The sequence below is a fragment of the Platichthys flesus genome, chromosome 7, assembly GCF_949316205.1.
Source record: "Platichthys flesus chromosome 7, fPlaFle2.1, whole genome shotgun sequence".
NCBI classification, from domain to species: Eukaryota; Metazoa; Chordata; class Actinopteri; order Pleuronectiformes; family Pleuronectidae; genus Platichthys; species Platichthys flesus.
The window spans coordinates 18,002,290-18,023,828 of record NC_084951.1 but is presented as its reverse complement, the minus strand read 5'-3'; the positions used below and the strand labels follow the sequence as shown (position 1 = coordinate 18,023,828).

Sequence of the window (21,539 nt, the reverse complement as noted above, 5' to 3'; positions counted from 1 at the left end):
TTTCAGTGGGCGTTCAAGTTGCAACTTCCGACTCGGGCTGGTTAATTCTTAGCTCTGAGGTTTAATGGAATTCAGCATTATAAGCACATTCTCACTGACCTGCGAGATGATAGCATTAGGATTTAGCTTAAAGCAGCACTGTGCTTTTAAGTCCTGCCTCACAGAGCTGTTAGCATGGCTATAGACTCTTAGTCTTGTTTTAATAGCAGCAGATTACACTCGGTGCCGTTGGTTATGCACTCACAGAACTAATGTAGATTATCAACAAGCACTGAACAGCAAGCTGCACAAGTGAAGGTTTTACCAAAGGTCAAATATGCTTAATTCACTGTGAGGTTTAAAGTATACGCTGTATTATAGAGTCAGGATTTAACTTTTTCATTTAACGATTTGATTTTTAAGGATGCTAATTTGAAGAATTCAAGTTAACCGATTTCATTGCCTCGTTTAGTTCAGAGCATCCCAGGAGTTTTACTTTCAAACACTGTATTCATTAACAATGCATGCCTAATGTGCTCAGATGAAGTCTTTCTGTGTTTATCACAGTCTCAGCCTGTGTGTGTGTGTGTCTCTTTCTTTCTGCTTCCCGCTGCCGCTCTGTCGTTTCCTGATAAACTGTCCCTCCTCTCTCCTGGCGCCCACGCTCTTTCGCAAATGCTCATCTTGTCCCTTTATCCTCTCTGTCTCCCTTGTGTGCCCGACTCTCCTCCGCAACACTTCAATATTCCCGACCTCCCCAACCCACCCGCTCCCCCCAACCCCCAACCCCTAAAAAAGTGATGGCCCATAAGCTAGGCTCAGCACCCTCGCAGTACTTCCAGAGAGAAGCAGCCAATCCCAGGGCTCAGAGTCAAAATCTCTCCTCCACTTCCACTGGCTGAGTGGCCTCTACCATTCTGGTAAATACGGTCTCTTTCATTCTGTGAGTTTCACCTCTTTTATTTCCTATGTGGCTGTTACTAGCATTTTTTCTTCTGTCCGTCACATCATCTTTGCTACTCAGGTTGCATTTCTCTTCTGTCCTTGCTTCCCCTGAAACATAACAACGTAGTATTTCACATGTTTTAGACCTCATGTCTTTTTTTTTTAATTGTCTCCTTCATCTTTTTTTTTTTTAACTCCCCATTCTTGCTCCTACCGGTCTCCCATCACATTTCACAGCCTGCCCCTGCAGGCGTCATCTCGACTTTCACTTACCTCACTCTCTTTTTCTCAGAGTCGGCCACTCCCAGGGTTCATTTCAGGGATTAACGGGGCAACGATATATTCATAATGGAAAAGAATGTGATCCAAGAATGGGGAGTCATTTGATTCTTTTCATTTGCAGTCCTGTTTAGGTTTCTGCAGCGAGAGATGTAGGCTTGTTGTTAAGACTGTAAGTGATGGTTTGGCATAGTGTGTGTTTGCTTGGGTGTGTTGTAAATGCACTTTTCTCTCAGCATGGATAAGGGTGTTTGTCTTACTGCAGTGTGTTACCACTACTGGTAAGTATGGTTTAGCTTCAGCTCCAGCTAGAGTACACACACCGTATTACAGGTTATACAACTGTAATGTGTTAGTGTTATCCTGATGGTCATAATTCTACAGGTATCTTTCACTCTATTGTCTAAAAGCCTGAAACTAAACCGCTACCTTTTTACCATAGAGTTTGTCATACTTTGTGGCAACCAATTAAAAAATTATTTCTTCTGTTACAACATGACAGTGCCCCCATGATCTGATTTTAGGGGTAAGAGAGGAAGGTGTAATTTCGAAATCCATAATCACCAGGACCATACACTGTTTATAAAGAGGGACGACACGAACACTCCTCAAAAGTGAAGCCTCTCTGTCGTCTCCTAGTGGATGGCTGCGGAATGGATATTAAATCCTGACTCCTCTGTTATTGGACGGGTCTGATTTACAATGACACAAATTAAACTAAATTAAAAATACATGTTTTATGACATTTTTTCATATATGGTTTCTGTCATTCTTGGTGAATCAAAAACTCTAATGTTTGTTCAAATGTTGGTTTGGATAAGTTATTTGATGCAATAAAATCCGGTTAAAACGTCATGATTGACAGCTGAGACTGACTAAGTAATGGCCGGGAGTGTATATGGGCGGATCCTCGCTACGGCTAAATCCATAATGAAAACATTGATTTAATGATTGATTTAAACTTTATGTAAATCTTATGCTTAAAGCCTTATATAGTATATTTTGTGCTGTTGGCATGGAGTGACATTTTATTTAGGAGTGTGGTGTGTGCGTTTGTGTCCAAATCAAATGTCATTTTTCACATGTCTTTTTCTCTCTCTGTCTCTCTGTCTCTCTGTCTCTCTCTCTCTCTCTCTCTCTCTCTCTCTGTCTTTCTCTGTGTCTCTCTCAGCCCAGGGAAAGAGCAGGAGGCAGAGTGTGTTGTTTTAGTCCTGCCGGGGGGGGCGCTGAGGCCCAGAGGACAGTGACACCTGGAGCTGTCCTCCCAGACATACATTCACTGACCCTGCCACACACGCTGGAGGAGCGACAAACATCCTGCCATAGAAACATGCACACACACGCACACACACACATTGAAAAACAAAACCACACAGGACTAAGGCTGAAGAATTCATACTTGACATAAAAAAAGAATATAAACTTAGAGTTCAACCCCAAAGACTGAAGAATGAGAGAGCGTGCGTGGTGCTGGACAGAAAGTGTGAGAGGACATGATTCTCCTTACTGCAGTTACCGCTGCTGACCAGAGGAGGGCAGCGTTTGGTATGCGTGGGCTGACTCTGGGTCTTTGGAACAGATCTTTCTGCATCACTGAAATGTGGGAGAGAAGGAACGCGAGGAGACACGATTCAAAGACAAAGAACGAGAGAAAGGAACCCTGTTGCTCCCTCTCATTTGTGACTTCTGTTCTCTTCTTGGACTGTTGTTGTACATAAAGAGACTGAGCTGTAGAACGCATTTTCATAACATGCCTCAGCCTGAATTCAAACTCTGAATATTGCACCGCGGCCCCAGACCCTAGCCTTCTTGGCCCCCCAAACACACAAACACACACACATACACACATACACACATACACATCTCTCTTTCTCTATCTTCCTGCCTCTCTCTCAAATACACAAACATAAACACACACACACACACACACACACACGCATGATATCAAGAGTGTGTAGATCATTGAGGTTTACAGAGTTAAACTTTAGCACCTTATCGTCAGGAGGTCAGGGTGGTTGTTATCAAGTTACCTCATCAGTCACTCGAGCAGAGCAGGGTGTAAAGTACACGCTAGTTAATAGAGTGAAGAAGAATCAATATGAGAAACCAAAAAAAATGTATTGGACACCACCACACTACAGTTAAAAGCACTGCTACTCACTGACACAGTAGTAGGCCATGGCTTCATTTGTCACACACTCGTATAGAGCACTACGCCACAATGATGCTCCTGTTTCAGTATGCAAGAACAACACTGAAGGACGGAGGGGTAAAGGGAGTGTACAAATCCTCACCTGCTTATTCTTAGACACCCCCTTCCTCTTTTGCCTTGACTCAGACGTTGTCTTGATTTGTTGCATTGTGTCCACAGGTGTTGATGTTGATGTTCTCTTTGCACCTGATTATTTACCTCTGTAGATCAACCATTTGACAAACCCCACCTTCTCATGCCCAACTCCAAGTGCATTTGATTTTTTTGTTCCTTTGAAAAAAAAAAGAAATCTGTATATATATATGAACCTAATTTTTACTTGTCCGAAGCAATGATAATTCCAGGATGCTGTTCTCAGTCTTTACTGTGTTCTCACTGGAGCAGCAACTGCCTGGGGACGTGTTGCACATTCCTCGAGCTCAGGACTTATTGCTAGTGTTGTTTTATGAATGCTGTGAGGTGCAGCTGGTCTTGTATGTGTCCAACCCCCCCCCCCCCAGTAGAACGGAGTATATGTCGGACATGGCTTGAAATCCATCAATCCTTTTTTCTGAAGTGTATGTGAAGGAGAAGAAGAATTTCTCAGCATCATCCTGTCGGTCTTCTGTGTTGGTTTGCCCATAACGTTGCTGTTCAGAGACTTACCCGTGTCTTTACTCGTCATCTCCTGTTTGCACGTTGGCACACTGATGTTTTTTCAGTTGGTATGTGAAAGAGCTGCTGCTGGAAAACAAAATGCCTGCAGTCGGATTTAAATTCAGGACGGTACTTTATTTTACTACAGGATCTTCTGACACCAAACGCCACATTAACCTGTTTATAGAGTGTGGAGACGGTACCTTCAGTTGAAATGAATCACATCTACAGTGTGATGTGCTGCCGGCATTGGGACCAGATAGTTTGTATGACGAATTCGACTCAACCTGGGGGGTATGAAGTACAGTAAATACTCTCAGGTTGCCTGTCTAACCCTAACCCGTAGCCTCTTTTGAATATTTCAAGCTCAGACACACTGTTGTTTCATGCTGTTATTGTTGCAGACTGCCAGAAACAACAGGACCAGAGTCCATCCTCCAAGCACCACAGGTCTTCAAGCACACAACTGTTTCACACACCAATAGGTTGACGTATCCTGTATCTCGGCTGTAGAGGATGCAGATCAGAGTCTCCTGCTCCCCCCCGGGCACCGACCTCGGGTCACTCGTGCAGCGTTTTCTCTCGGTGTTGGTTCGGAAAAGGCGAGGTGATCCCACGTCTGTGCCTGTAAGAAGGACTACTTATTCACCCAGAGTGTGACAGTATGTAGCATGTACATAGAAGATCCCTCACTCTGTATATACAAACGTGTACAGGTTTGATACAGCTATTCACATTCTGGCTTTTTCTTTGCAATTCTTTAATGAAAGTCATAGCAATATTTCTGTAATCAATAAAACGCCAAGGTAATAGGATGATTGGATTTGTGTTTATTTAGAGAGGTGGAAGTGACTGTGAATGATCAAACTGTGAGACTTGACTTTACTGATGACAGGTTGTTGTTTATTTTTCCTTTTTTTGCTGTATAACCTGCTGGATCGAAAAGGCTGGAAGTAAAGTATCACGTTGCAAAGGAGTATAACATTCTGATAGTTTTGATTTTTATCAATGAAAGCCATAATTCTCATATACAGGTTACAAAAGGTCTGATTGTGTGTGGTGGGTGTGTATCATGCTTGAACACAAACCTTAAGAAGCAAAGGGGATGTGTACACAGAATAAAGAACTAAAATAATACTGCAAGTGCATTTTTTTTTCTCTTGTCATAAATCCTTTGAAAAGATACTGCAAGTGTGACAGATTACAACATCTACCACATTTGATATTTAACTCAAGCAATAACTCTGTAATTACAGGTCACATGTAGGCCCCTATGAACAAAGTAATGTTTGTATGTTTTCATTTGAATTTACACTGTTGAATGGGAGCCTCTTAACCTAGTTAAGACTTAAGAAAAGGATGATGATTTCACTCAAACTAGTTTTAGAGTTTTAAATGTATTCATAAACCGAAGAAAACATGTTAGTTTATATGATTTATTTTAGTGTATAAGTAATTTATCATTAATATCCATCTCAGAGAACAAGTCCAGGGGATTGTCGACATAGTCTGGAAACGTGACAGATTCACACTCAAGTTTCAGCACACAGGAAGTATCATATGGTGATGATTTTCTTCATTTTATTTGTGTTGACATATATATAATATATAGTTCGGACAGAATTTGGAGCATTCTTCCTTCCTGGCATCCACACCGACTCAGATTCTTATTCTTATATTGGAGAATAAATATTTGTTTACAATCCAGTTAAGAGGGAGTTGGTTGAGTTAAGATTATCTGATGTTTCCTAAGGAATGGGCCCACGGTGCCTTCATACATTCTTTTATTCTTTTAAAGATTGTTTAGGTGAGACTTTCTGGCTCTTGTTGATAGTCGCGACAGTTGACTCCCCCTCAGATAGCTGTGGGTCTGAGGCCCACGGGTTCCAGCCACACAGGATCGTAGGTACAGCGTATCCTCGAAACTGAAAAGACACATACAGCACACATGGTTAAAATGGAAACGAATACATATGTTTATTTATGCTAGATTTATTGTCCTTCTCTTTTTAGTTGAGAGTATACATGTTCATACGAAGGATTACCTGTCTGTTCATGAAAACATATATGAGGGGGTTGTAGACCGTGCTGCTTTTAGCCAAATAAACAGGTATGGTTGCGATCACCGGGTCAATATAGAGGCTGGAGTCTATGATGACAGCCAAGGCCATGGCAGCATATGGCAGCCAGGTGACGAGGAAGGCCAACACCATCACCACCACCATACGTGCCACCTGCACCTCCACACGATTTGTCCTCCCAGCCTCAGATACCTGCAGCTTGGTCACCTAGGAGACCAAGACACACAAACATTTGATTATGACAACAACAACAATATGCAGTGTCCATTGTATGTCTGTCTCTCACCTGACGGAGAGTCCACAAGAGTCGGGAGTAGGACACGGTGATGATGGAGAAGGGTATGGCAAAACAAAGGGAAAAGTACATGAGGATGTAGGACATGTTCCCAACGTCACGACTGTACCAATTGGGGGCACAGGAAATCTTTATTCCCTCCAGCTCATAACTTCCCCAACCAAACAGGGGTGGAGTGTTCCACACGAATGACCACACCCAGGACAGCACCACTCCTGCCACTGCATGTCTGAGGAGAATAGAGGGTGGGATTCAGTTTGTGGAGTCATCAAGTTATTTTACACAGTGAAAATCTGGATGTAAAATACCTGGTCTGGAACAGGACGGCACCCATGGGAAAACACACCACTATGTAGCGTTCAACAGAAATCACTGCTATTGTACAAAGGCTTGCTATACCTAGAAGAAAAGACAGTGGAGGAAAAGAATCAAATAAATGATGTAAAAAAAAAAATCATTACACGTCTCTACCACCTTTACAAAAAAAGTTATTCTAGAACATCTCCTTCGCTTATCAGAGTTTTGATTTTTATCAATGAAAGAGATTAATCTCATATATAGGTTACAAAAGGTCTGATTGTGTGTGGTGGGTGTGTATCATGCTTGTACACAGACCTTAGGAAGCAAAGGGGATCTGTACACAGAATAAAGAATTAAATAACAATTAAAAATGTTTATCAAATGCTTCTTTTTTGAGCACTTGCCACTTTTTGGGATGTGAAGCTTTTACACCATCGTCTCACAGACATAAATTCCTCTTACTAAGTACTTTTTTTTTCTCTTGTCATAAATCCTTTGAAAATATACTGCAAGTGTGACAGATTACAACATCAGCTTTGTGTGTTGATTCTCACTATTGGAAAGAATTTGTCTCAACATGGTAATGTTGGCAAACTTCTTTTTTGCACAAAAATTAAAAAGCTGTAGACTCACCAAAAAAGGCGACAGCAAAGCCCTCCAGCACACAGCCCACACGTCCCAGGCTGAAGTATCCCATGGCACTGGTCACTGTGGTGGGCAGACCTCCAAACACTGCACAGCCCAGGTCACATATAGCCAAGTTCACCAGTGCGTAGCTGAGGGGCTGCCTCAGCTGCCTGTGTCTCACTGTCACCACGATCACCAGGACATTGAGGATGATCCCCGCTGAAGAAAAAACACCCATGATAACGGACAGTATTGTGAAGCCAGTCTTAGATAGGAGCTCTCCGTCGTCTGAGCTGTGAGACGATGAGGAGTTTCTCTGGAGGGCAACAGTTTCCATTTTGCTCGTTGTGGATGTGCGGATGACACAGTGGTGCTTCTGGCTGATGCCACAAATTGCCTCCTTGAAAAAAAAAAATGTGTCAGGGGTCCATTAATAGCTAAAAACAAATCCAATCCAAGGGTTAGGGTTAGAAATGTACTCAGATAAAAGCAACTGTTTCACAAAATATAAAACATATCGCAAAGCGATGATAGACATGTGCTGACAGTCCTAGTGCAGCACGAATGCAGGAGTATAGGAGATGGATCTCAATTAATAAGAGAGCCCAGTAAGAGGCTCAATAACATGACATTTAATTCTTGAAAACCAAATCTGAAGATCCGGATTGTGAAGGCGATAATTCTCTCTAATATCCTGTAAGACTGCGCTTTCCATGATTGCTGTTTTCACAGCTGCCCCTGAGTAATGAGGCAGGGACTCAATGACCCAATATGGGTCTTGGTTAAATGCATGTGGGTTAATTAAAGGTGCATAAGCACAATAGCTTTAGTCTAACATAGCCTTTAAACAAAAGTAGATGCCTGTTTGTTTCTATTTCCCCACTTTAGGTGTCAGAGGTGAAATGAAGCAATGAGCAGCAATTTAATTTATTAACCAGTGCTTTACTGTCTCCAACCAATGGCAGCAAACTGAGGGTCACTAAATGAACTAAAATCCTCATTAGAATATAAAGCAAACATGAAGAACAGCAACATGGAATTAAACAAAAAATGGCACATTTACACATTTGTCTTTCAGATTTAGTCTCAGTAACATTTCTGAATTCCAGACCAAGCTTCTTAGTTTAGACTAGCGAAATCCATAGGGGCCAACAGTCCCCTTAAATAATATCACACTGCACATAGAGCAGATCATAAGACAAGTAAAAACAAGAAAGAAAACAAGGATACACGGATAGTTAAACATGTGTGCAGTTTATAAGTATGGTAGATTATTTACAGTTAAGGTGATTAAGAATATATGTATAGGACCAGGTAGCAGAAGATGAATAAATACTGTAGCATATGAATACATGTATATTTATATATATATATGTACAGCTGATGTGTAAAAGATGAATAAATATAACAGTGGATAAGTACATCTAAAGCAGATGAGTAAGTAAAAGTATGAAGTAGCTGTGTGTAAAAAAGTTATGTTACCTTTGCAGGAGGGGTGGGGGCTCGGTTTAAAATTCTTTATTTCCCCTCTTTTTCTCCACTTAACTGGATTCACATCGGGGTCAGTACCCCTCCCGGGCACTAGAGGGCGGGGAGTCACGGCTCTGCTGCATCACTTTAAACCGGATGTGCGTTTGATCTCCGGCGGTAAAAACAGCGCAGTCGTCAACATGGCGTCCTCCTCGAAGAAGGCAGCCCACGACATAGAAACTCGAAAGCGAACCGACGATGTGCTTCTATCGGAGGGAATCGACTTCGGCTCCCTGCTGCTGTCTCCCGCCGTGTTGGAGGGACTGTCGGCGTCAGGCTTCCGGAAACCGTCCCCCATCCAGCTGAAGGCCATCCCGCTGGGCCGCTGCGGACTGGGTGCGTTCGGGAAACTCACTTTTAACAAGTTGCTTATTCAGCAACACACAACATATGTCAACACATGTGCTGTATTCATTCCGTCGGTGCAATACATTGGTTGATGTGCAATCTATTCACTCTGCATATTGTCATACCGCTCATATTTAGCTTTGTTTTTACACTGAATGTTTTAGTTTGTATTCCATTCATAATACGTGTTACTACTTACTGATGCCTAGTTTTGACTGTTGCTTCTGTAATATTGCAAATGTCCCCATTGTGGCTCTAATAAAGGATTATCTTATTTTATACTGTAGTATTACAGCACAATTACATACTAATACTAAACTAAAACTTTATCCTCTCATGTGTACTGCATGGTGTACTCGGTGGCATCAGTACATTAAGTGTAAACTAAAATAACAAAAACCTAATTTAATGGAAAGAGTGTTTGTTAATCTGGATAATCCACAGAACAAAGCTTTTCATTGGGACTATTTCGCAATGTAGTAGTTCCAGTAAAATGATTGACAGCACTATTACGCCATTGAAAGTCGATGTGAAAATCTGACACACGCTAAAATAAATATATTATTGGTGTTTATGACAATAAAGCTTTATACTTTGTATCTCAGTGGAAATCATTTCCTTTCACAGTGTTGTCACATATTTTCCTCTCTGGGGGTCTTATGAGATACAGTGATGGCTAAAATGGTGATCACGACAATTGTGGTCATTATTGACATCATAAATATTAACCATGTTTCAAAATGATTATTTCACTAACAGAAGAAACCCTAATGACATGAAGCAGCGCTATTGCCCCCAAGCAATAATGTCAGTCAAAATTGTAATTGTGGTTATTCTGACAAATTTGTGTTAATCTCACTCTGTCCACCCGCTGCTGCAGATCTGATCGTACAGGCCAAGTCTGGTACGGGAAAGACGTGCGTGTTCTGCACCATCGCCTTGGACTCGCTGGTCCCGGAGAATCCTGCGACTCAGGTGAGTAATTTCACTTCACTGTGGAGATCAAGATGATTTGTGGAATCGTATGTTGGAGTTTGATTGATGGAGGTTTCCATGGAGTTTGAATGATGCCCAGAATGAGTTTTTCTTTTCTTTAATACCTCACTTTTCACATATGCAGGTGTATATGTGTATATTAAAAAATATTACAGATGCCCAAGCATTTTTGTGAATAAAAAAAAATGGTTTCCTTTCTAAGTGATGGTAAATATCAGTCTTTAGGTATCTTCAAAATGACAAGCTTGAGCGAACAAGTTTTATTTTGAAGTTAACCCCTTTTTGTTTTTTAACTGAAAACAGATGGTCATGAGCAGTAATCACTTCATGTTTGATCTTTGGTTTTAATCTGACGAGTTTAAGCTGCTCAGTGTGAAAAGTATCAAATCAGACGGTGATTGATAAAGGAGACGTGCATCTGGCTTTGTTGATCAACTGGCTGTACTCTAGTGCAACATAATCTTATTAGCTGTTTGGTATTACTGACTGGGAACCTCCCAGCACCTGTCTCTCTTTAATCTGGGCCCAATTACTCTATATGCAAGTGGTTGTTGACCAGAATAAACGTAACCTTTTCTTCCGCAGGTTCTCGTTTTGGCTCCCACACGTGAGATAGCGGTGCAGATCCACTCAGTAGTGATGGCTGTAGGCTGTGCCATGGAGGGTCTGCAGTGCCACGTTTTTATCGGTGGCCGACCCGTAAGTCAGGACAAACCCCACCTGAAGAAGTGCCATATAGCTGTGGGGTCACCAGGTACGAGAGGCCAGTCGAATATTAACAGATGGGCCTAATCTGTTGTAAATGTAAATGTCATGCAGTTATTTGTGTTTTGTGACTCTCTTTGTGGTCACGTGCACAGGTCGTATTAAGCAGCTCATCGAGCTGGGCATGTTGTCCACCGCCAGCATCAGGCTGTTTGTTCTGGATGAGGCAGACAAGCTCCTGGAGGAGGGCAGCTTCCAGGAGCAGATCAAGTAAGATGGAGTCAGCCATCTATAATCAGATTTACTGTATAATACTGCACATTAACAAACCCACACATGCTGAAACTCTCCTACTTGTCATTTCCCCTCAGCTGGATTTTCTCCTCTCTGCCTGTGAACAAACAGATGCTTGCTCTCTCCGCCACTTACCCAGAATCCCTTGCACAGCACCTCACCCGCTACATGAGAGAGCCAACATTTGTGCGACTCAATCCCGATGACCTGGGCCTCAAAGGTAAAACCCTTTCCTGTTCCTGCTCATATTACCACCAGGAAATAAGATACACTGGGAGATTTTCAACAGAGACTCCTTCACTTTGTCAGAAATTATTTGTGGATGATAGCTCCTTGTGAGATCAAGGAAACAGGCCCTGATATTCATAGACCTCAGAGACTGTGTATAATCAGTTGATGTTCTACTTGGATTAATGCTATTCCGTGTATTTTGCCCTTGTGCGCCCCCTGGCAGGTCTGAAGCAGTATTACAAGCTGGTGCAGTCCCATCCGCTACCTCACAAGGTTTTCCAAGAGAAGGTGAAGCACTTATTGGAGCTGTTCAGTAAAATCCCATTCAACCAGGCCCTCGTGTTCTCCAACCTACACACAAGGTAGCACATTATTTTACTGCGTACGTGTTGTAGAGTGTGTGCGTATAATATGTGTATCTTGGAGAAACAGTTACACATGATGTTGGATTTGCTCCTCAGGGCTCAGCACCTGGCAGATATCTTGTCCTCCAAAGGCTTACCTGCTGTTTGTATCTCAGGTGAGATCTTTTTGAGCAGTGAAGTAATTGCATGTCAATCAGTCAACAGAAAATATATGCATGTACATTTTGATAAATGATTGGTATAAATATAATTGACTTGTATACATTTGTAAATAATTCACATTTAAATCTTAGTTAGGAACGGCTTGGAGGTCCTGCAGGTTTTTTTACATTTCAGACTTTATTGAGCAGACGTATTTGTGAGGAGAATCATTAATTATTGTTACTATTATTTTCATTATAGATTGTCTGTCTTTATCATTTTATCTTTTTTCTTCTTATTTTAATGGTGGAAATATTTGTTGGATTAAAATGTTCACTATAATATTCAATGTGATTTTGTGAAATTCCTTTTGTCCGAGTGAAGCTCAAAGCCTCCGAACTCTAAAGATACTTATTTTATGATCATTTTGTGAAAAACAGTACAAACATTGCTGTCTGTCTCAGCAGAGTTGATTCAGTTGATGTGATTTAATGTGACGGTGTGTGATGACCTGTACAGGAGGTCTGACTCAGGACCAGAGGCTGGAGGCGATGTCAAAACTGAAGCAGTACCAATGCAGGGTGCTCATCTCCACTGACCTGGTGAGATGGACACATCTCATTGCACTGCTTTCCAATATGTCACCCATTACTTCCATCGTCTTTTTGCATGTCCTAAAATTTGTTTCCTCTTCCTCCTTCTCCTCCCGTCAGACTTCCAGAGGTATAGACGCAGAGAAGGTCAACTTGGTGATAAACCTGGACATACCTCAGGACTGGGAAACCTACATGCACCGAATCGGACGTGCAGGGCGCTTCGGTCAGTCCCCAAACAGTTTGATTTAGACAGAAACCAGAAATCAGAATCAACACTAGTCATCGTTTTCACCTTTTCACATCATCCTATTAGAGACCAGCCCACTGATGACACTGTGCAGGAGGGGAGAGAGTGCTTGTAGAGAAGTTGCATCATTATTGAGTCTGTCCTCTGTTGAGATAACTTTCTGTTGATTTCAGGTGGACTAATTTGACTGAATAGCTAAACTAAAACGGCTTCAGGGTGATTCCTACTTACTGTTAAATAGGAAAGGTTTAATTTTGTTGCGTTTATTTAGCAGTTTTGTATATTTTATTGTTTTTAAATGATCATTTAGCAACAAACCAAATCCAGTTCAGTGTTGGAGGAATCAGTTTCTCTCCTAGTGGTATGGTACCCATCTGAAAACCTGCAGCACTTTACGTTGCTCGGAATTAGACTTGATCTGCTTCACCACTTTCCTATTCCTCTAAATGCTTTCAATACTGATTTGAAGATCAGCATCATTCTCTGAATACCAGGTTTACCAGGTTCGACCCACCTCACAAGGTCATTAGATTCTTAATCATGTGCTATTAATGGGAATTATTTTGACTTGCGTGTTGTCCTGAAAGTGTGTGAGTTTGTGTATGTGTGCACCTGCTGCCCCTGGGTACACACTCTCCTTGATCCCTCATTGTAATGTGAATGGGTTCTCATCAGGATTGCGTTTTGTTTGTAGGCACTCAAGGCCTGGCCGTGACTTACTGTTGCCATGGTGAGGAGGAGAACAAGATGATGGCCATTGCTCAAAAGTGTGGCCTGAGTTTGTCCGTATTACCATGTAAGTCGACGTGTCTACATGTTTCATATGCAGGGTTTGCATCTCTGTGCTCTTTGTAGATTTGTTCTCCTTTTTAAATCAAATTATTTTCTTTACTATTCATCTGGTGAAGTACTTCCAGTCTCATTTGTCATCTGTCTCTTTAGCCACCATAGAGACGGGGTTGATGGATGAGCCATGTGACTGGGATGTCTGCACTGAAGCTTCCACTCCAGTTTCCTTATCCCAGCACGTCTCCAAGACGGAGAAGAAGAGGCATGTCAAGGCTGATGTCCCTGCCACTGCCGCCGCCGCGGTCCCCTCGATTGCAGATCAACCTGTCGAGCGGAGTGCACCAACAAAGCCGGACAGGAGGGAAGCACCACCCAGGAGGGAAGCACGTGGTGAAGCGACCACGAGGAAAGTGTCTCCTGTGAGTTCCCCTCGGGAGGTGCAGACTCGAAAACAGCAGCAAGACGCTCTCCCCAAAATCCCCCCGCTCAGCTCGTTCAAGAGCTGCAGGTCGAGCTTCATGACCTTCGAGGAAGCTGAGCAGGATTTCTGGAGCTTCATTAATACAGGGCTGGGGAGATCAGTGGAGGTCATCAGGGAGTTCAGAGGTCGCGATGTGGACGGCGGCGATGATCAGAAGGGGCACAGAGAGTCCTTCATGCTCCACGATGACGGAACTCAAAGTGTAACACGAAAAACAGAAAGCTGGAAATCCAACGTTTCACGTCCAAGGTCAGTTTCCAGTTCTTCAAGCTCAGACACGGAGGAGAACCAGAAGGATGACGAGACGGTGGGACGGTTGAATCCCTCTGGAGAACGTGAACACAAAGCAGTGACCCAACCTCACAGTGATGCTAGAAACAAACCAACTGTGGCCAAACCAAAACCGAAGCCCAACGTATATTCTCCGGCACCAAAAACATATCAGCAGAGGACCTTTGAGTCAAATGAGAAATCTTTGTGTGACTCTGTACCGAGCGTCAGATCAAACCGGGCGGACAATCAGGTCGCTCGCTCACAGACTGACAGACATGCAACAAGAAAGGTGAAAGAAGAGGTTGACAAACAGAGCAAAAAACTCTCTGAAAAGATTAAGAGAAAGAGGGAGAGATATGAAGGAGATCAGGAAGAAGAAGAAGAAGAGGAGGAGGGTGATGATGAGGAGGAGGAGGAAGAAAAGGAAAGGAGTGCTGAAGTTTACTGGAGAACTTGCTACAGAGCCTGGAATGATTACTACGCCTCTATGTCTCCTTTTCAAGCACAAGGTTACCAAAGCTACTATAGTGCAGCCAACAGCTGGATGGCAGCTTATCGTATGAACACTGCCTACATGGAAGAACTCCTCAAACAGTGACCTGTCCTGAACTGTTAATATGTTTTTCTAATGATGACGTTATTTTGTGTGAAATAAGACAGACTCCAATGACATACTGTTAATGTGTGTGTATATGTTCTGCTGCAGGACTTGTTATAATTTTGTTTCGCACCTCTGGTGTAACACATAGCACTTAGATTTATTTGGTTCAAACCTCCAGAGTACGCTGTGTTTTCATCAGTTACTGTTGAACCTACTCTGTGGGAAGGTTGGCCCTGGGATGGAAGCACTAACTCTTGCTGTGAATGAAAGTGGATGACGCATGTCTTTCATTCTCTTCATCATTGCAACATTGTGCTCACTTTTTCCTTTTTTGTGTTTTTACATTGGAGGATTGTTGGGCCTTGATGCTCTGTTCAGTGTCATTCTGGTTGGTTATCATATTGTTCTTCACATGAATACCATGTACGGCACAGTTCTGTCACTAATAAATGACCAGCATGGAAGATGTGTCTCAAAGCCCTTTTCTGTAATGAGTCTATAAATTCACAAGCCATGGAACCGTTACGTTGGCACGTCTGTCAGACAAAAAAAACTGGATGGATTTCCATGAAACCCGGTGGTTGGATGTGGTTTGGGTCCACATAAGGTAGTGAATTTTTTTTGTGGTTTTGTTTTTCCATTTTCACTTTAAATAATATGAAAAATTCATGGATCTTGATATCTGTCACATTTCAGAGGCAGATTCCTGAGCGTATTCAACTTGATGCAGCTTGTTTTGCCTTGCCATTTGACTTTGCTAATATGATACATCTTCTCAACTTCTTCAGAGTATACACATCACCTCTTCATTTTATAGATGAAGGTGAAGAGGGAGGAGGGCACGCTGCTGTTCACCGTCACCTCTTCCACAAGGTCAGACTACTCCTGCTCCTGATTACAGGACAATCAACCGCTACTGACCATCCACCCAATCAGTGCCAGAGCCAAACTAGAAGAAAAAACACCCTTGAATAATTCAATTTAAGCAGAGGTCCTTTTCAATTACTCTGTACCATGTGTTCCCTTAAACCAGAGGCTGTGCTGCACACTGCCTTCCACCGTGACACAGGTGATCTTGGAAGAAAGAAAGAGACATGTCTCACTCCGGGGAGATGATGGATGTTCAGTCTTTGTGGAACCAAACAACCTGGCATCGTGACACTCGCGTGGAAGTTTGGTTCCTCCTCTTCAACTGCACAGTCCTGACTCTGACCCTGGTCTTGGGTTTACCCGGGAACCTGTGGGTGTGCTGGGTGGTTTCAAGGACCAAGAGCCTGCAGACGTGCAACAACGCGCTGCTGGTCAGCCTGGCCACCAGCGACCTGCTCAAATGCTGCGTGGACACGCCGCTGCTTCTCTTCTCGCTGCTGCGCTACGGGGGCGGCCGCCGGGTGTCGGTGCCCGTCTGTACCCTGCAGCAGTTCACCTACGCGCTGTGCAGCTGCGTCCAGCTGCTCACGCTGGTCGGCATCAGCGTGGAGCGCTTCCAGGCCATAGCCTTCCCCTTCCAGACCGAGGGGCGCAAAGCGAGGGTCCGCGTCTGGATCCTGTTCATCTGGGCGTGCGGCCTGGTCCTGGCGCTCGTCTCCCTGACTCTCTCCGAGAAAGCGCTGTGTTACATGCTGTGTCGCCCGCACGGTGCCGGCCACGCCGGGGAGACACTTCGGTACTCTGACCCGTTCGGACCCTACGTGCTGGTGCCGTTGTGGGGATTGTGTATAACTTTGATCGTCATCCACTACGTGCGGATATTCAAAGTTGTGAGGCAGCACCGGAAAAATGTTTTCCAACGGGGAGTCCAGCTGACGCCGACGGTGTCTGGGGACGTCTGGGCCTGGCTGAGTGGTCCGGCCTCGGGACCGGCTCCAGGGGGGCCCTTCAGCCCGGTGCCGCCCCGCCGCACGGTGCTCCTGGTAGCGGAAGCCGCTGCGCCCGCCGCCTCTGGCACCGGGGGCCCGCCGGGGAGACATCCTGAGATCGTCGGGGCGGTGTGTCTGATGACCCCCGGTGCAAGGGAGCGGGGGAAGAAACGGATGGAGGGGAAAGTGGCACAGCGGTTCGGTTACATTATCATTGCGTTCACTCTCTTCTGGATGCCCATGATGGTTATTCTGCTGGTGAAAGTCATCTCTCGGCGGGACATGGACAGAGTGAGCTGCTTGTTTGTTTGTTGCAACCTGTAATTATAACATTTCTTCTTTCAAAAGTTATGTGAAAAATATTAGAAACATCCAAATAATAAGTGTTAAGTTTTACGCAACTATTACGCAGCTGTGTCTAACACTCTGGAAAAAATGCATCATAGTAGCAGCTAAAAATGAACTAATCAACAACAATTTAGATGATCAATTAAATAATTTATCAATACAATTAAAGAGATTTGCTGCTTGTATCCATTCTTTGCAAAGTAAATTTGTTTTCACTGTTTTTGCAAATTTGCTGATGTCGCCTCATTCTCTGAAATCTGTGATGGAGTATTTTCCACTTTTCTGTCACATTAGATGAAACAAATCAGCGAAAACGGAACATTCATCAATTACAGTCGCACCTCATAAAGAACGCATAGAGAGAAATATTCTGTTTCCCTGTGTCCCTGCACCATCCTGAGCTCTCTGCTGTGTTTCCCCACAGCTGCTGATGGAGCTGGAGACCTCAGCCGTGGTGCTGACCTGCATGCAGGCTGCGGTGGATCCCCTCATCTACACTTTGGTCACGAGACAGTTTCGCTCTGAACTCAGCAAGATCCTCTCCTCCATCCCGGGATGCCCACTGAAACCCAGAGCCTGAGGAATCGACCCTTTGATGATGGATGTCTGAGGACACGTGGACTGAAGTTAAATGTGATTTAGAGGCAGGTGAAGAAGAGAGTTCACAGATTTCTTTGTATTTGTGGCAGATATAGATGTTTTTATCAGGCGTTTCACAGTCGGGACACAAGACAAGGTCATACATAATATCCAGTACCTGACAAGATACGCACAGCAGTAGTCTCCACAACGACAGGTGGCGTAGGAGGGCAAAGCAAAGAGGGAGAGGGGAAAACGGACTGAGCCCAGAAAAGAGACAATCAAAGAAGAGTACTTAACAGAGAGAGAGAGAAAGACAAACACAATCAAAGACAATACCTTTTGCATTTGCTGTTTGGAAATAAAAATGCAATCCTTTGACACTTGGAGAAGAAATATGCCTAGATAATAAGTCAAACTGTGTCATTTTCAAAGTGCAGCTGACACAAAACAACCTGTCCAGAAACAGGGAAGCGGGAAATAAATGGTGTTTAATCACTGTCCTATAGCAAATGAATTAAAATAATAAATTCAGGGAACCTCACTTGTGCCGTTACCTACGTCACATCCTCATAGTTTTCCATCGACTCCAAATGTTGGACTTGATGTTGTGAATATAAAGTCAATGTTTTTAACCCCCAGTTTTATAATCACACTGGGAAATAACAGCTCTGCTGGCCTGTGCTTGTCTTCTTTTGTTCACTCCAGGTACATTTGCACACTATTTTTTTTTTTACTTAAACACCAATAATACTGGATCTAGGCAGCTGCTGTGACTGCGTACAGCTCTAAAGTACCAGCAGGAGTACTAAGTCACTACTAGGAATATCAGAAGTAAAACACACCCTGTTCCAAGTATATTTTTGGCTTCTTCATTTGAGGGGGTGATACTAATGTCGGGATCAGAGTGAACACAACGGGGGGGTGGGGAGTCTAAGTCTGGTGTTGTGATGCACTGATATGCTATATACTTCCACACGTGGGCTGATACGGTGATGATATGCGTAATTCTAAGTCTTAGTACAAATGCATGTGTAAAATTGGTTCAGCTTTTCATTTATCTCCACCTGAAGGAAGTTAAATACTTTAAAAAAAAAAAACACCAGGATGCGTTTGGCTCCTAGTTTTGTTTTAAACACACACTATTTCCACAAGAAAAGAAACGTCAGCTACAAATGGGCAGACATGATATTAGACCAATTCCAGTATTGCTTTTGAAATATGCTCTTCACTAATGGACAGCCTGCTGATGCATGGGTGTATCTTTAGCCCTGTCTGTGTGCTCTTAATCAACACCAGCGTCGGAGCGGCGGTGGTTGTCTCGTCTGCTCCGACGGAAGCTGTTCCTCCCTGTTTTTTGGGGGGAGAGCCCAGCACAGTTCTCCTCCACCTGAACAAAGACCAGACCTGACCGTCTCTGCAGCCGCTGCCCTCGAAATGACATTCAAGATGAAAAAAAAGGCCAACAGAGACTCATCAGCCGAAAGGTCAGCGTCCAGAGTTACAAAGGCCAACTTTGATGGGATTCCACGGGGGGGCGATGCTGAAGTTACAGGGCGGCTCTTTGATTCAAGAGAACAGAGTATAGCGCTTGTTTTCGGCGACGGGGAACACGTGGACGGCTCATCCAGTGTCCTCTGGGTCTCCGTTTGTCACCGTGACAGCAGACCTCGCTCCTTTGAGTTGTCCAGAAGATTAACGCAAATAGGATTCCTTTGAAAAACACCAAGAAAGACAAAAAGTACAAACACCAAGTTTCCTAACCACATAGAGTACACATACCCAACAGCTTCGAAAAAAATGCCCGCTGAGTTTGGGGAAGAAAAAACATTGACAGCTATAAAGACTACTGAAAGCATACTGTTGTTTACACAGGAGGTGGGGACACAACAGGACAACAACGAGAGAAAGAGCGGAAGAGAGGAAAGGAAGAGAGAAAGACAGAGTGAGGGAGAGAGCGAGACAACGAGAGGACAGCTTCACTGGTTCTGCCAAACAATGGTCAAATATTACAAAATATTCTATTAACAATATTCACAAAGAACCCGGTGGCTCAGGACAGATTTGTGTCAGAAATTCTCAGCATGCGCCTTGTGCTTTTAATTGTGGTGGTTTGAATCAAAAACATTTTCCTTTTTTTTGTTATTGGCTGTTTGTTAAGAATTGAGCTGTTTGAGGTCCGTCAGGCTGTAGGAGTCGAATGGTGGAAAGAAAAAAGTGGGGGCGGGGGGTGTGGAGGGGATTCAGAAAACTGTAACAGAACTCTCTTTTTTACTGCAGCTAAACAGGCACATGTTGTGTGGAAGGCTTGGAGCTGAGGGTCTCTGACATAAAAGTGTTCAATGAACCCTTCAGAGTGGCAGCTAGTCAAATATGCCATATACTGAGCCGTAGAGACTTCCAGAAGAATTGAAACACAAGTTTTCAATCGACTGACACATTCGCACACAGACGCACACACACACGCAAACACACACACACACACACATCTCCTTTCCAAAACGTCACAAATCCTCTATCTAGCAAAAAGTCACATTCATTCATTCACAAATATGAAACTCTTCGGTAACGTCGTCACAGAAACACCGACCATATTTCATCTTATAGGAATTGTCACTCTTGTGGAGTGATATTGGATCAGGAAAAGAATCGGTGGCATATTTATCTATGGTTGGGTTAGAGAATCAAAACGATACGAGTCCAAAGGTCAGGGGGGGAAATCAGAGGGGGAAATAGATTCTGATTACGTGTTAAATTTTTCTTTAGGTTTGAGTTTTCTTCCCTTTTCCTTAATTCTCCTGCTGGAAAAGTGCCAAACTGAAGTTAAAATCATAAAAAAAGGGGCTTTGTGCACAGTGACACGTGACGTACTCTGGGAACTCACCTCAGCTAGAATAACACCTTAAACATAATCTTTCACCCACCCACACACTTGCATATGCGCACACATGCATGCCAACCACTAACATGAATAAACTGTATCTAAAAGCCATCCTCCGTCAGTGCGGGGAGTCCATGTCGTTACAGTACATGACCAGCAGAGGTCAGGCTCCACCACAGCTAGGACTCTCGGATGCTTTCTTCTGTCATTCCCAGTCCTCCTCTGTCCCTCAGTCTGTCTCAGTGAGTCTTTATCTGTCTTTCTGCATGGCGGGTCTGCAGCTCCAGTCTTCACAGTGCGGACACCTTCACAACGTTCTGGTAGGTGGGGCCCGCCGGCAGGTGAGCATCGCCATCAGTGGTCGTCACGGGCGGTGTGGGAATGCTGATGATTGCTGTGGTGATCTGGCTGCTCTGGCAGTTCAGGGCTGCTGGTTCGTCAACGCGCATGTTCAGACTGGAGCGACTGCACATCCAGAAAAAAGCACAGACAATCAAGGATTAGGATATGAGTGACTTGTCCAGAAATCCACATGTCACAACCTTCAAATCAACTCTCCCAGTGTAGCAGTGGGACGCCGGTGGAGCCAAACCCAAAGCTGCCTCACTGCCTGATCCGAATGGTTTGTCTTGTAAGAGAACAAGAAAAAAGGAGAGTGACAGGTTGAGCTTAACTTGTGTTCCTAGCTCAGCGCTGACAACAGACGCTGTGACAAAGTGAACATTACTATTCTGAAAGTGTACGCAAAGGACTAGCATCAAAAGTTGGTGGTTAAATCCAGTGCTTACCTAAACCAGAAGAAAAGAAATGTGGAAGCTTCTATAAACTTTTTTAATTACGTCCCAGTAATTAAAAGGGGACGGAATTTAAATTTGTATAGGAGCTTCAACTGGTGTGCAGACATTTCTTCTGTTCCAACAT

At 43.6% G+C, this 21,539-nt stretch overlaps 5 protein-coding genes across 10 annotated transcripts in view; 3 read left to right on the top strand and 2 right to left on the bottom strand.

The window, feature by feature from the left end:
• The window catches only part of LOC133956546 (cyclin-dependent kinase 17-like), a 37,182-nt gene extending 31,994 nt beyond the window's left edge, over positions 1–5,188 (top strand). For 4 of the 6 annotated variants that reach the window (XM_062391684.1, XM_062391682.1, XM_062391678.1 and 1 more), the window contains 2 exons: positions 778–899; positions 2,375–5,188. In XM_062391684.1, the coding sequence (XP_062247668.1) occupies positions 778–881 (104 nt within the window). In that variant the 3' untranslated portion in view covers positions 882–899; positions 2,375–5,188. The remainder of the gene's footprint in view (positions 1–777; positions 900–2,374) is intronic. The other 2 variants (XM_062391683.1, XM_062391680.1) reach the window with 1 other exon arrangement.
• Positions 5,189–5,835: 647 nt separating this feature from the next.
• Positions 5,836–7,691, bottom strand: LOC133957020 (parapinopsin-like). Its single transcript, XM_062392423.1, has 5 exons — positions 7,361–7,691; positions 6,736–6,826; positions 6,419–6,656; positions 6,097–6,339; positions 5,836–5,976 (listed from the first exon to the last, which is right to left on the bottom strand). The coding sequence occupies exons 1-5, from the start codon at positions 7,689–7,691 to the stop codon at positions 5,836–5,838; spliced, it is 1,044 nt and encodes a 347-aa protein (XP_062248407.1).
• Positions 7,692–9,007: 1,316 nt separating this feature from the next.
• On the top strand, positions 9,008–15,415 carry ddx20 (DEAD (Asp-Glu-Ala-Asp) box polypeptide 20). Its single transcript, XM_062392579.1, has 11 exons — positions 9,008–9,220; positions 10,113–10,207; positions 10,814–10,982; positions 11,089–11,203; positions 11,305–11,447; positions 11,682–11,820; positions 11,920–11,978; positions 12,484–12,566; positions 12,678–12,783; positions 13,502–13,603; positions 13,750–15,415. The coding sequence occupies exons 1-11, from the start codon at positions 9,025–9,027 to the stop codon at positions 14,946–14,948; spliced, it is 2,406 nt and encodes an 801-aa protein (XP_062248563.1). The 5' UTR covers positions 9,008–9,024; the 3' UTR covers positions 14,949–15,415.
• Positions 15,416–16,029: 614 nt separating this feature from the next.
• On the top strand, positions 16,030–20,555 carry LOC133956096 (neuropeptide FF receptor 1-like). Its single transcript, XM_062390927.1, has 2 exons — positions 16,030–17,101; positions 17,583–20,555. Exons 1-2 carry the CDS (start codon positions 16,046–16,048, stop codon positions 17,736–17,738), a joined length of 1,212 nt encoding a protein of 403 aa, XP_062246911.1. The 5' UTR covers positions 16,030–16,045; the 3' UTR covers positions 17,739–20,555.
• A 70-nt stretch (positions 20,556–20,625) lies between these two features.
• Positions 20,626–21,539, bottom strand: part of LOC133957114 (potassium voltage-gated channel subfamily D member 3-like) — a 32,958-nt gene continuing 32,044 nt past the window's right edge. The window contains exon 7 of the mRNA XM_062392549.1: positions 20,626–21,083. Coding sequence (XP_062248533.1) covers positions 20,909–21,083 — 175 coding nt within the window. The 3' untranslated portion in view covers positions 20,626–20,908. The remainder of the gene's footprint in view (positions 21,084–21,539) is intronic.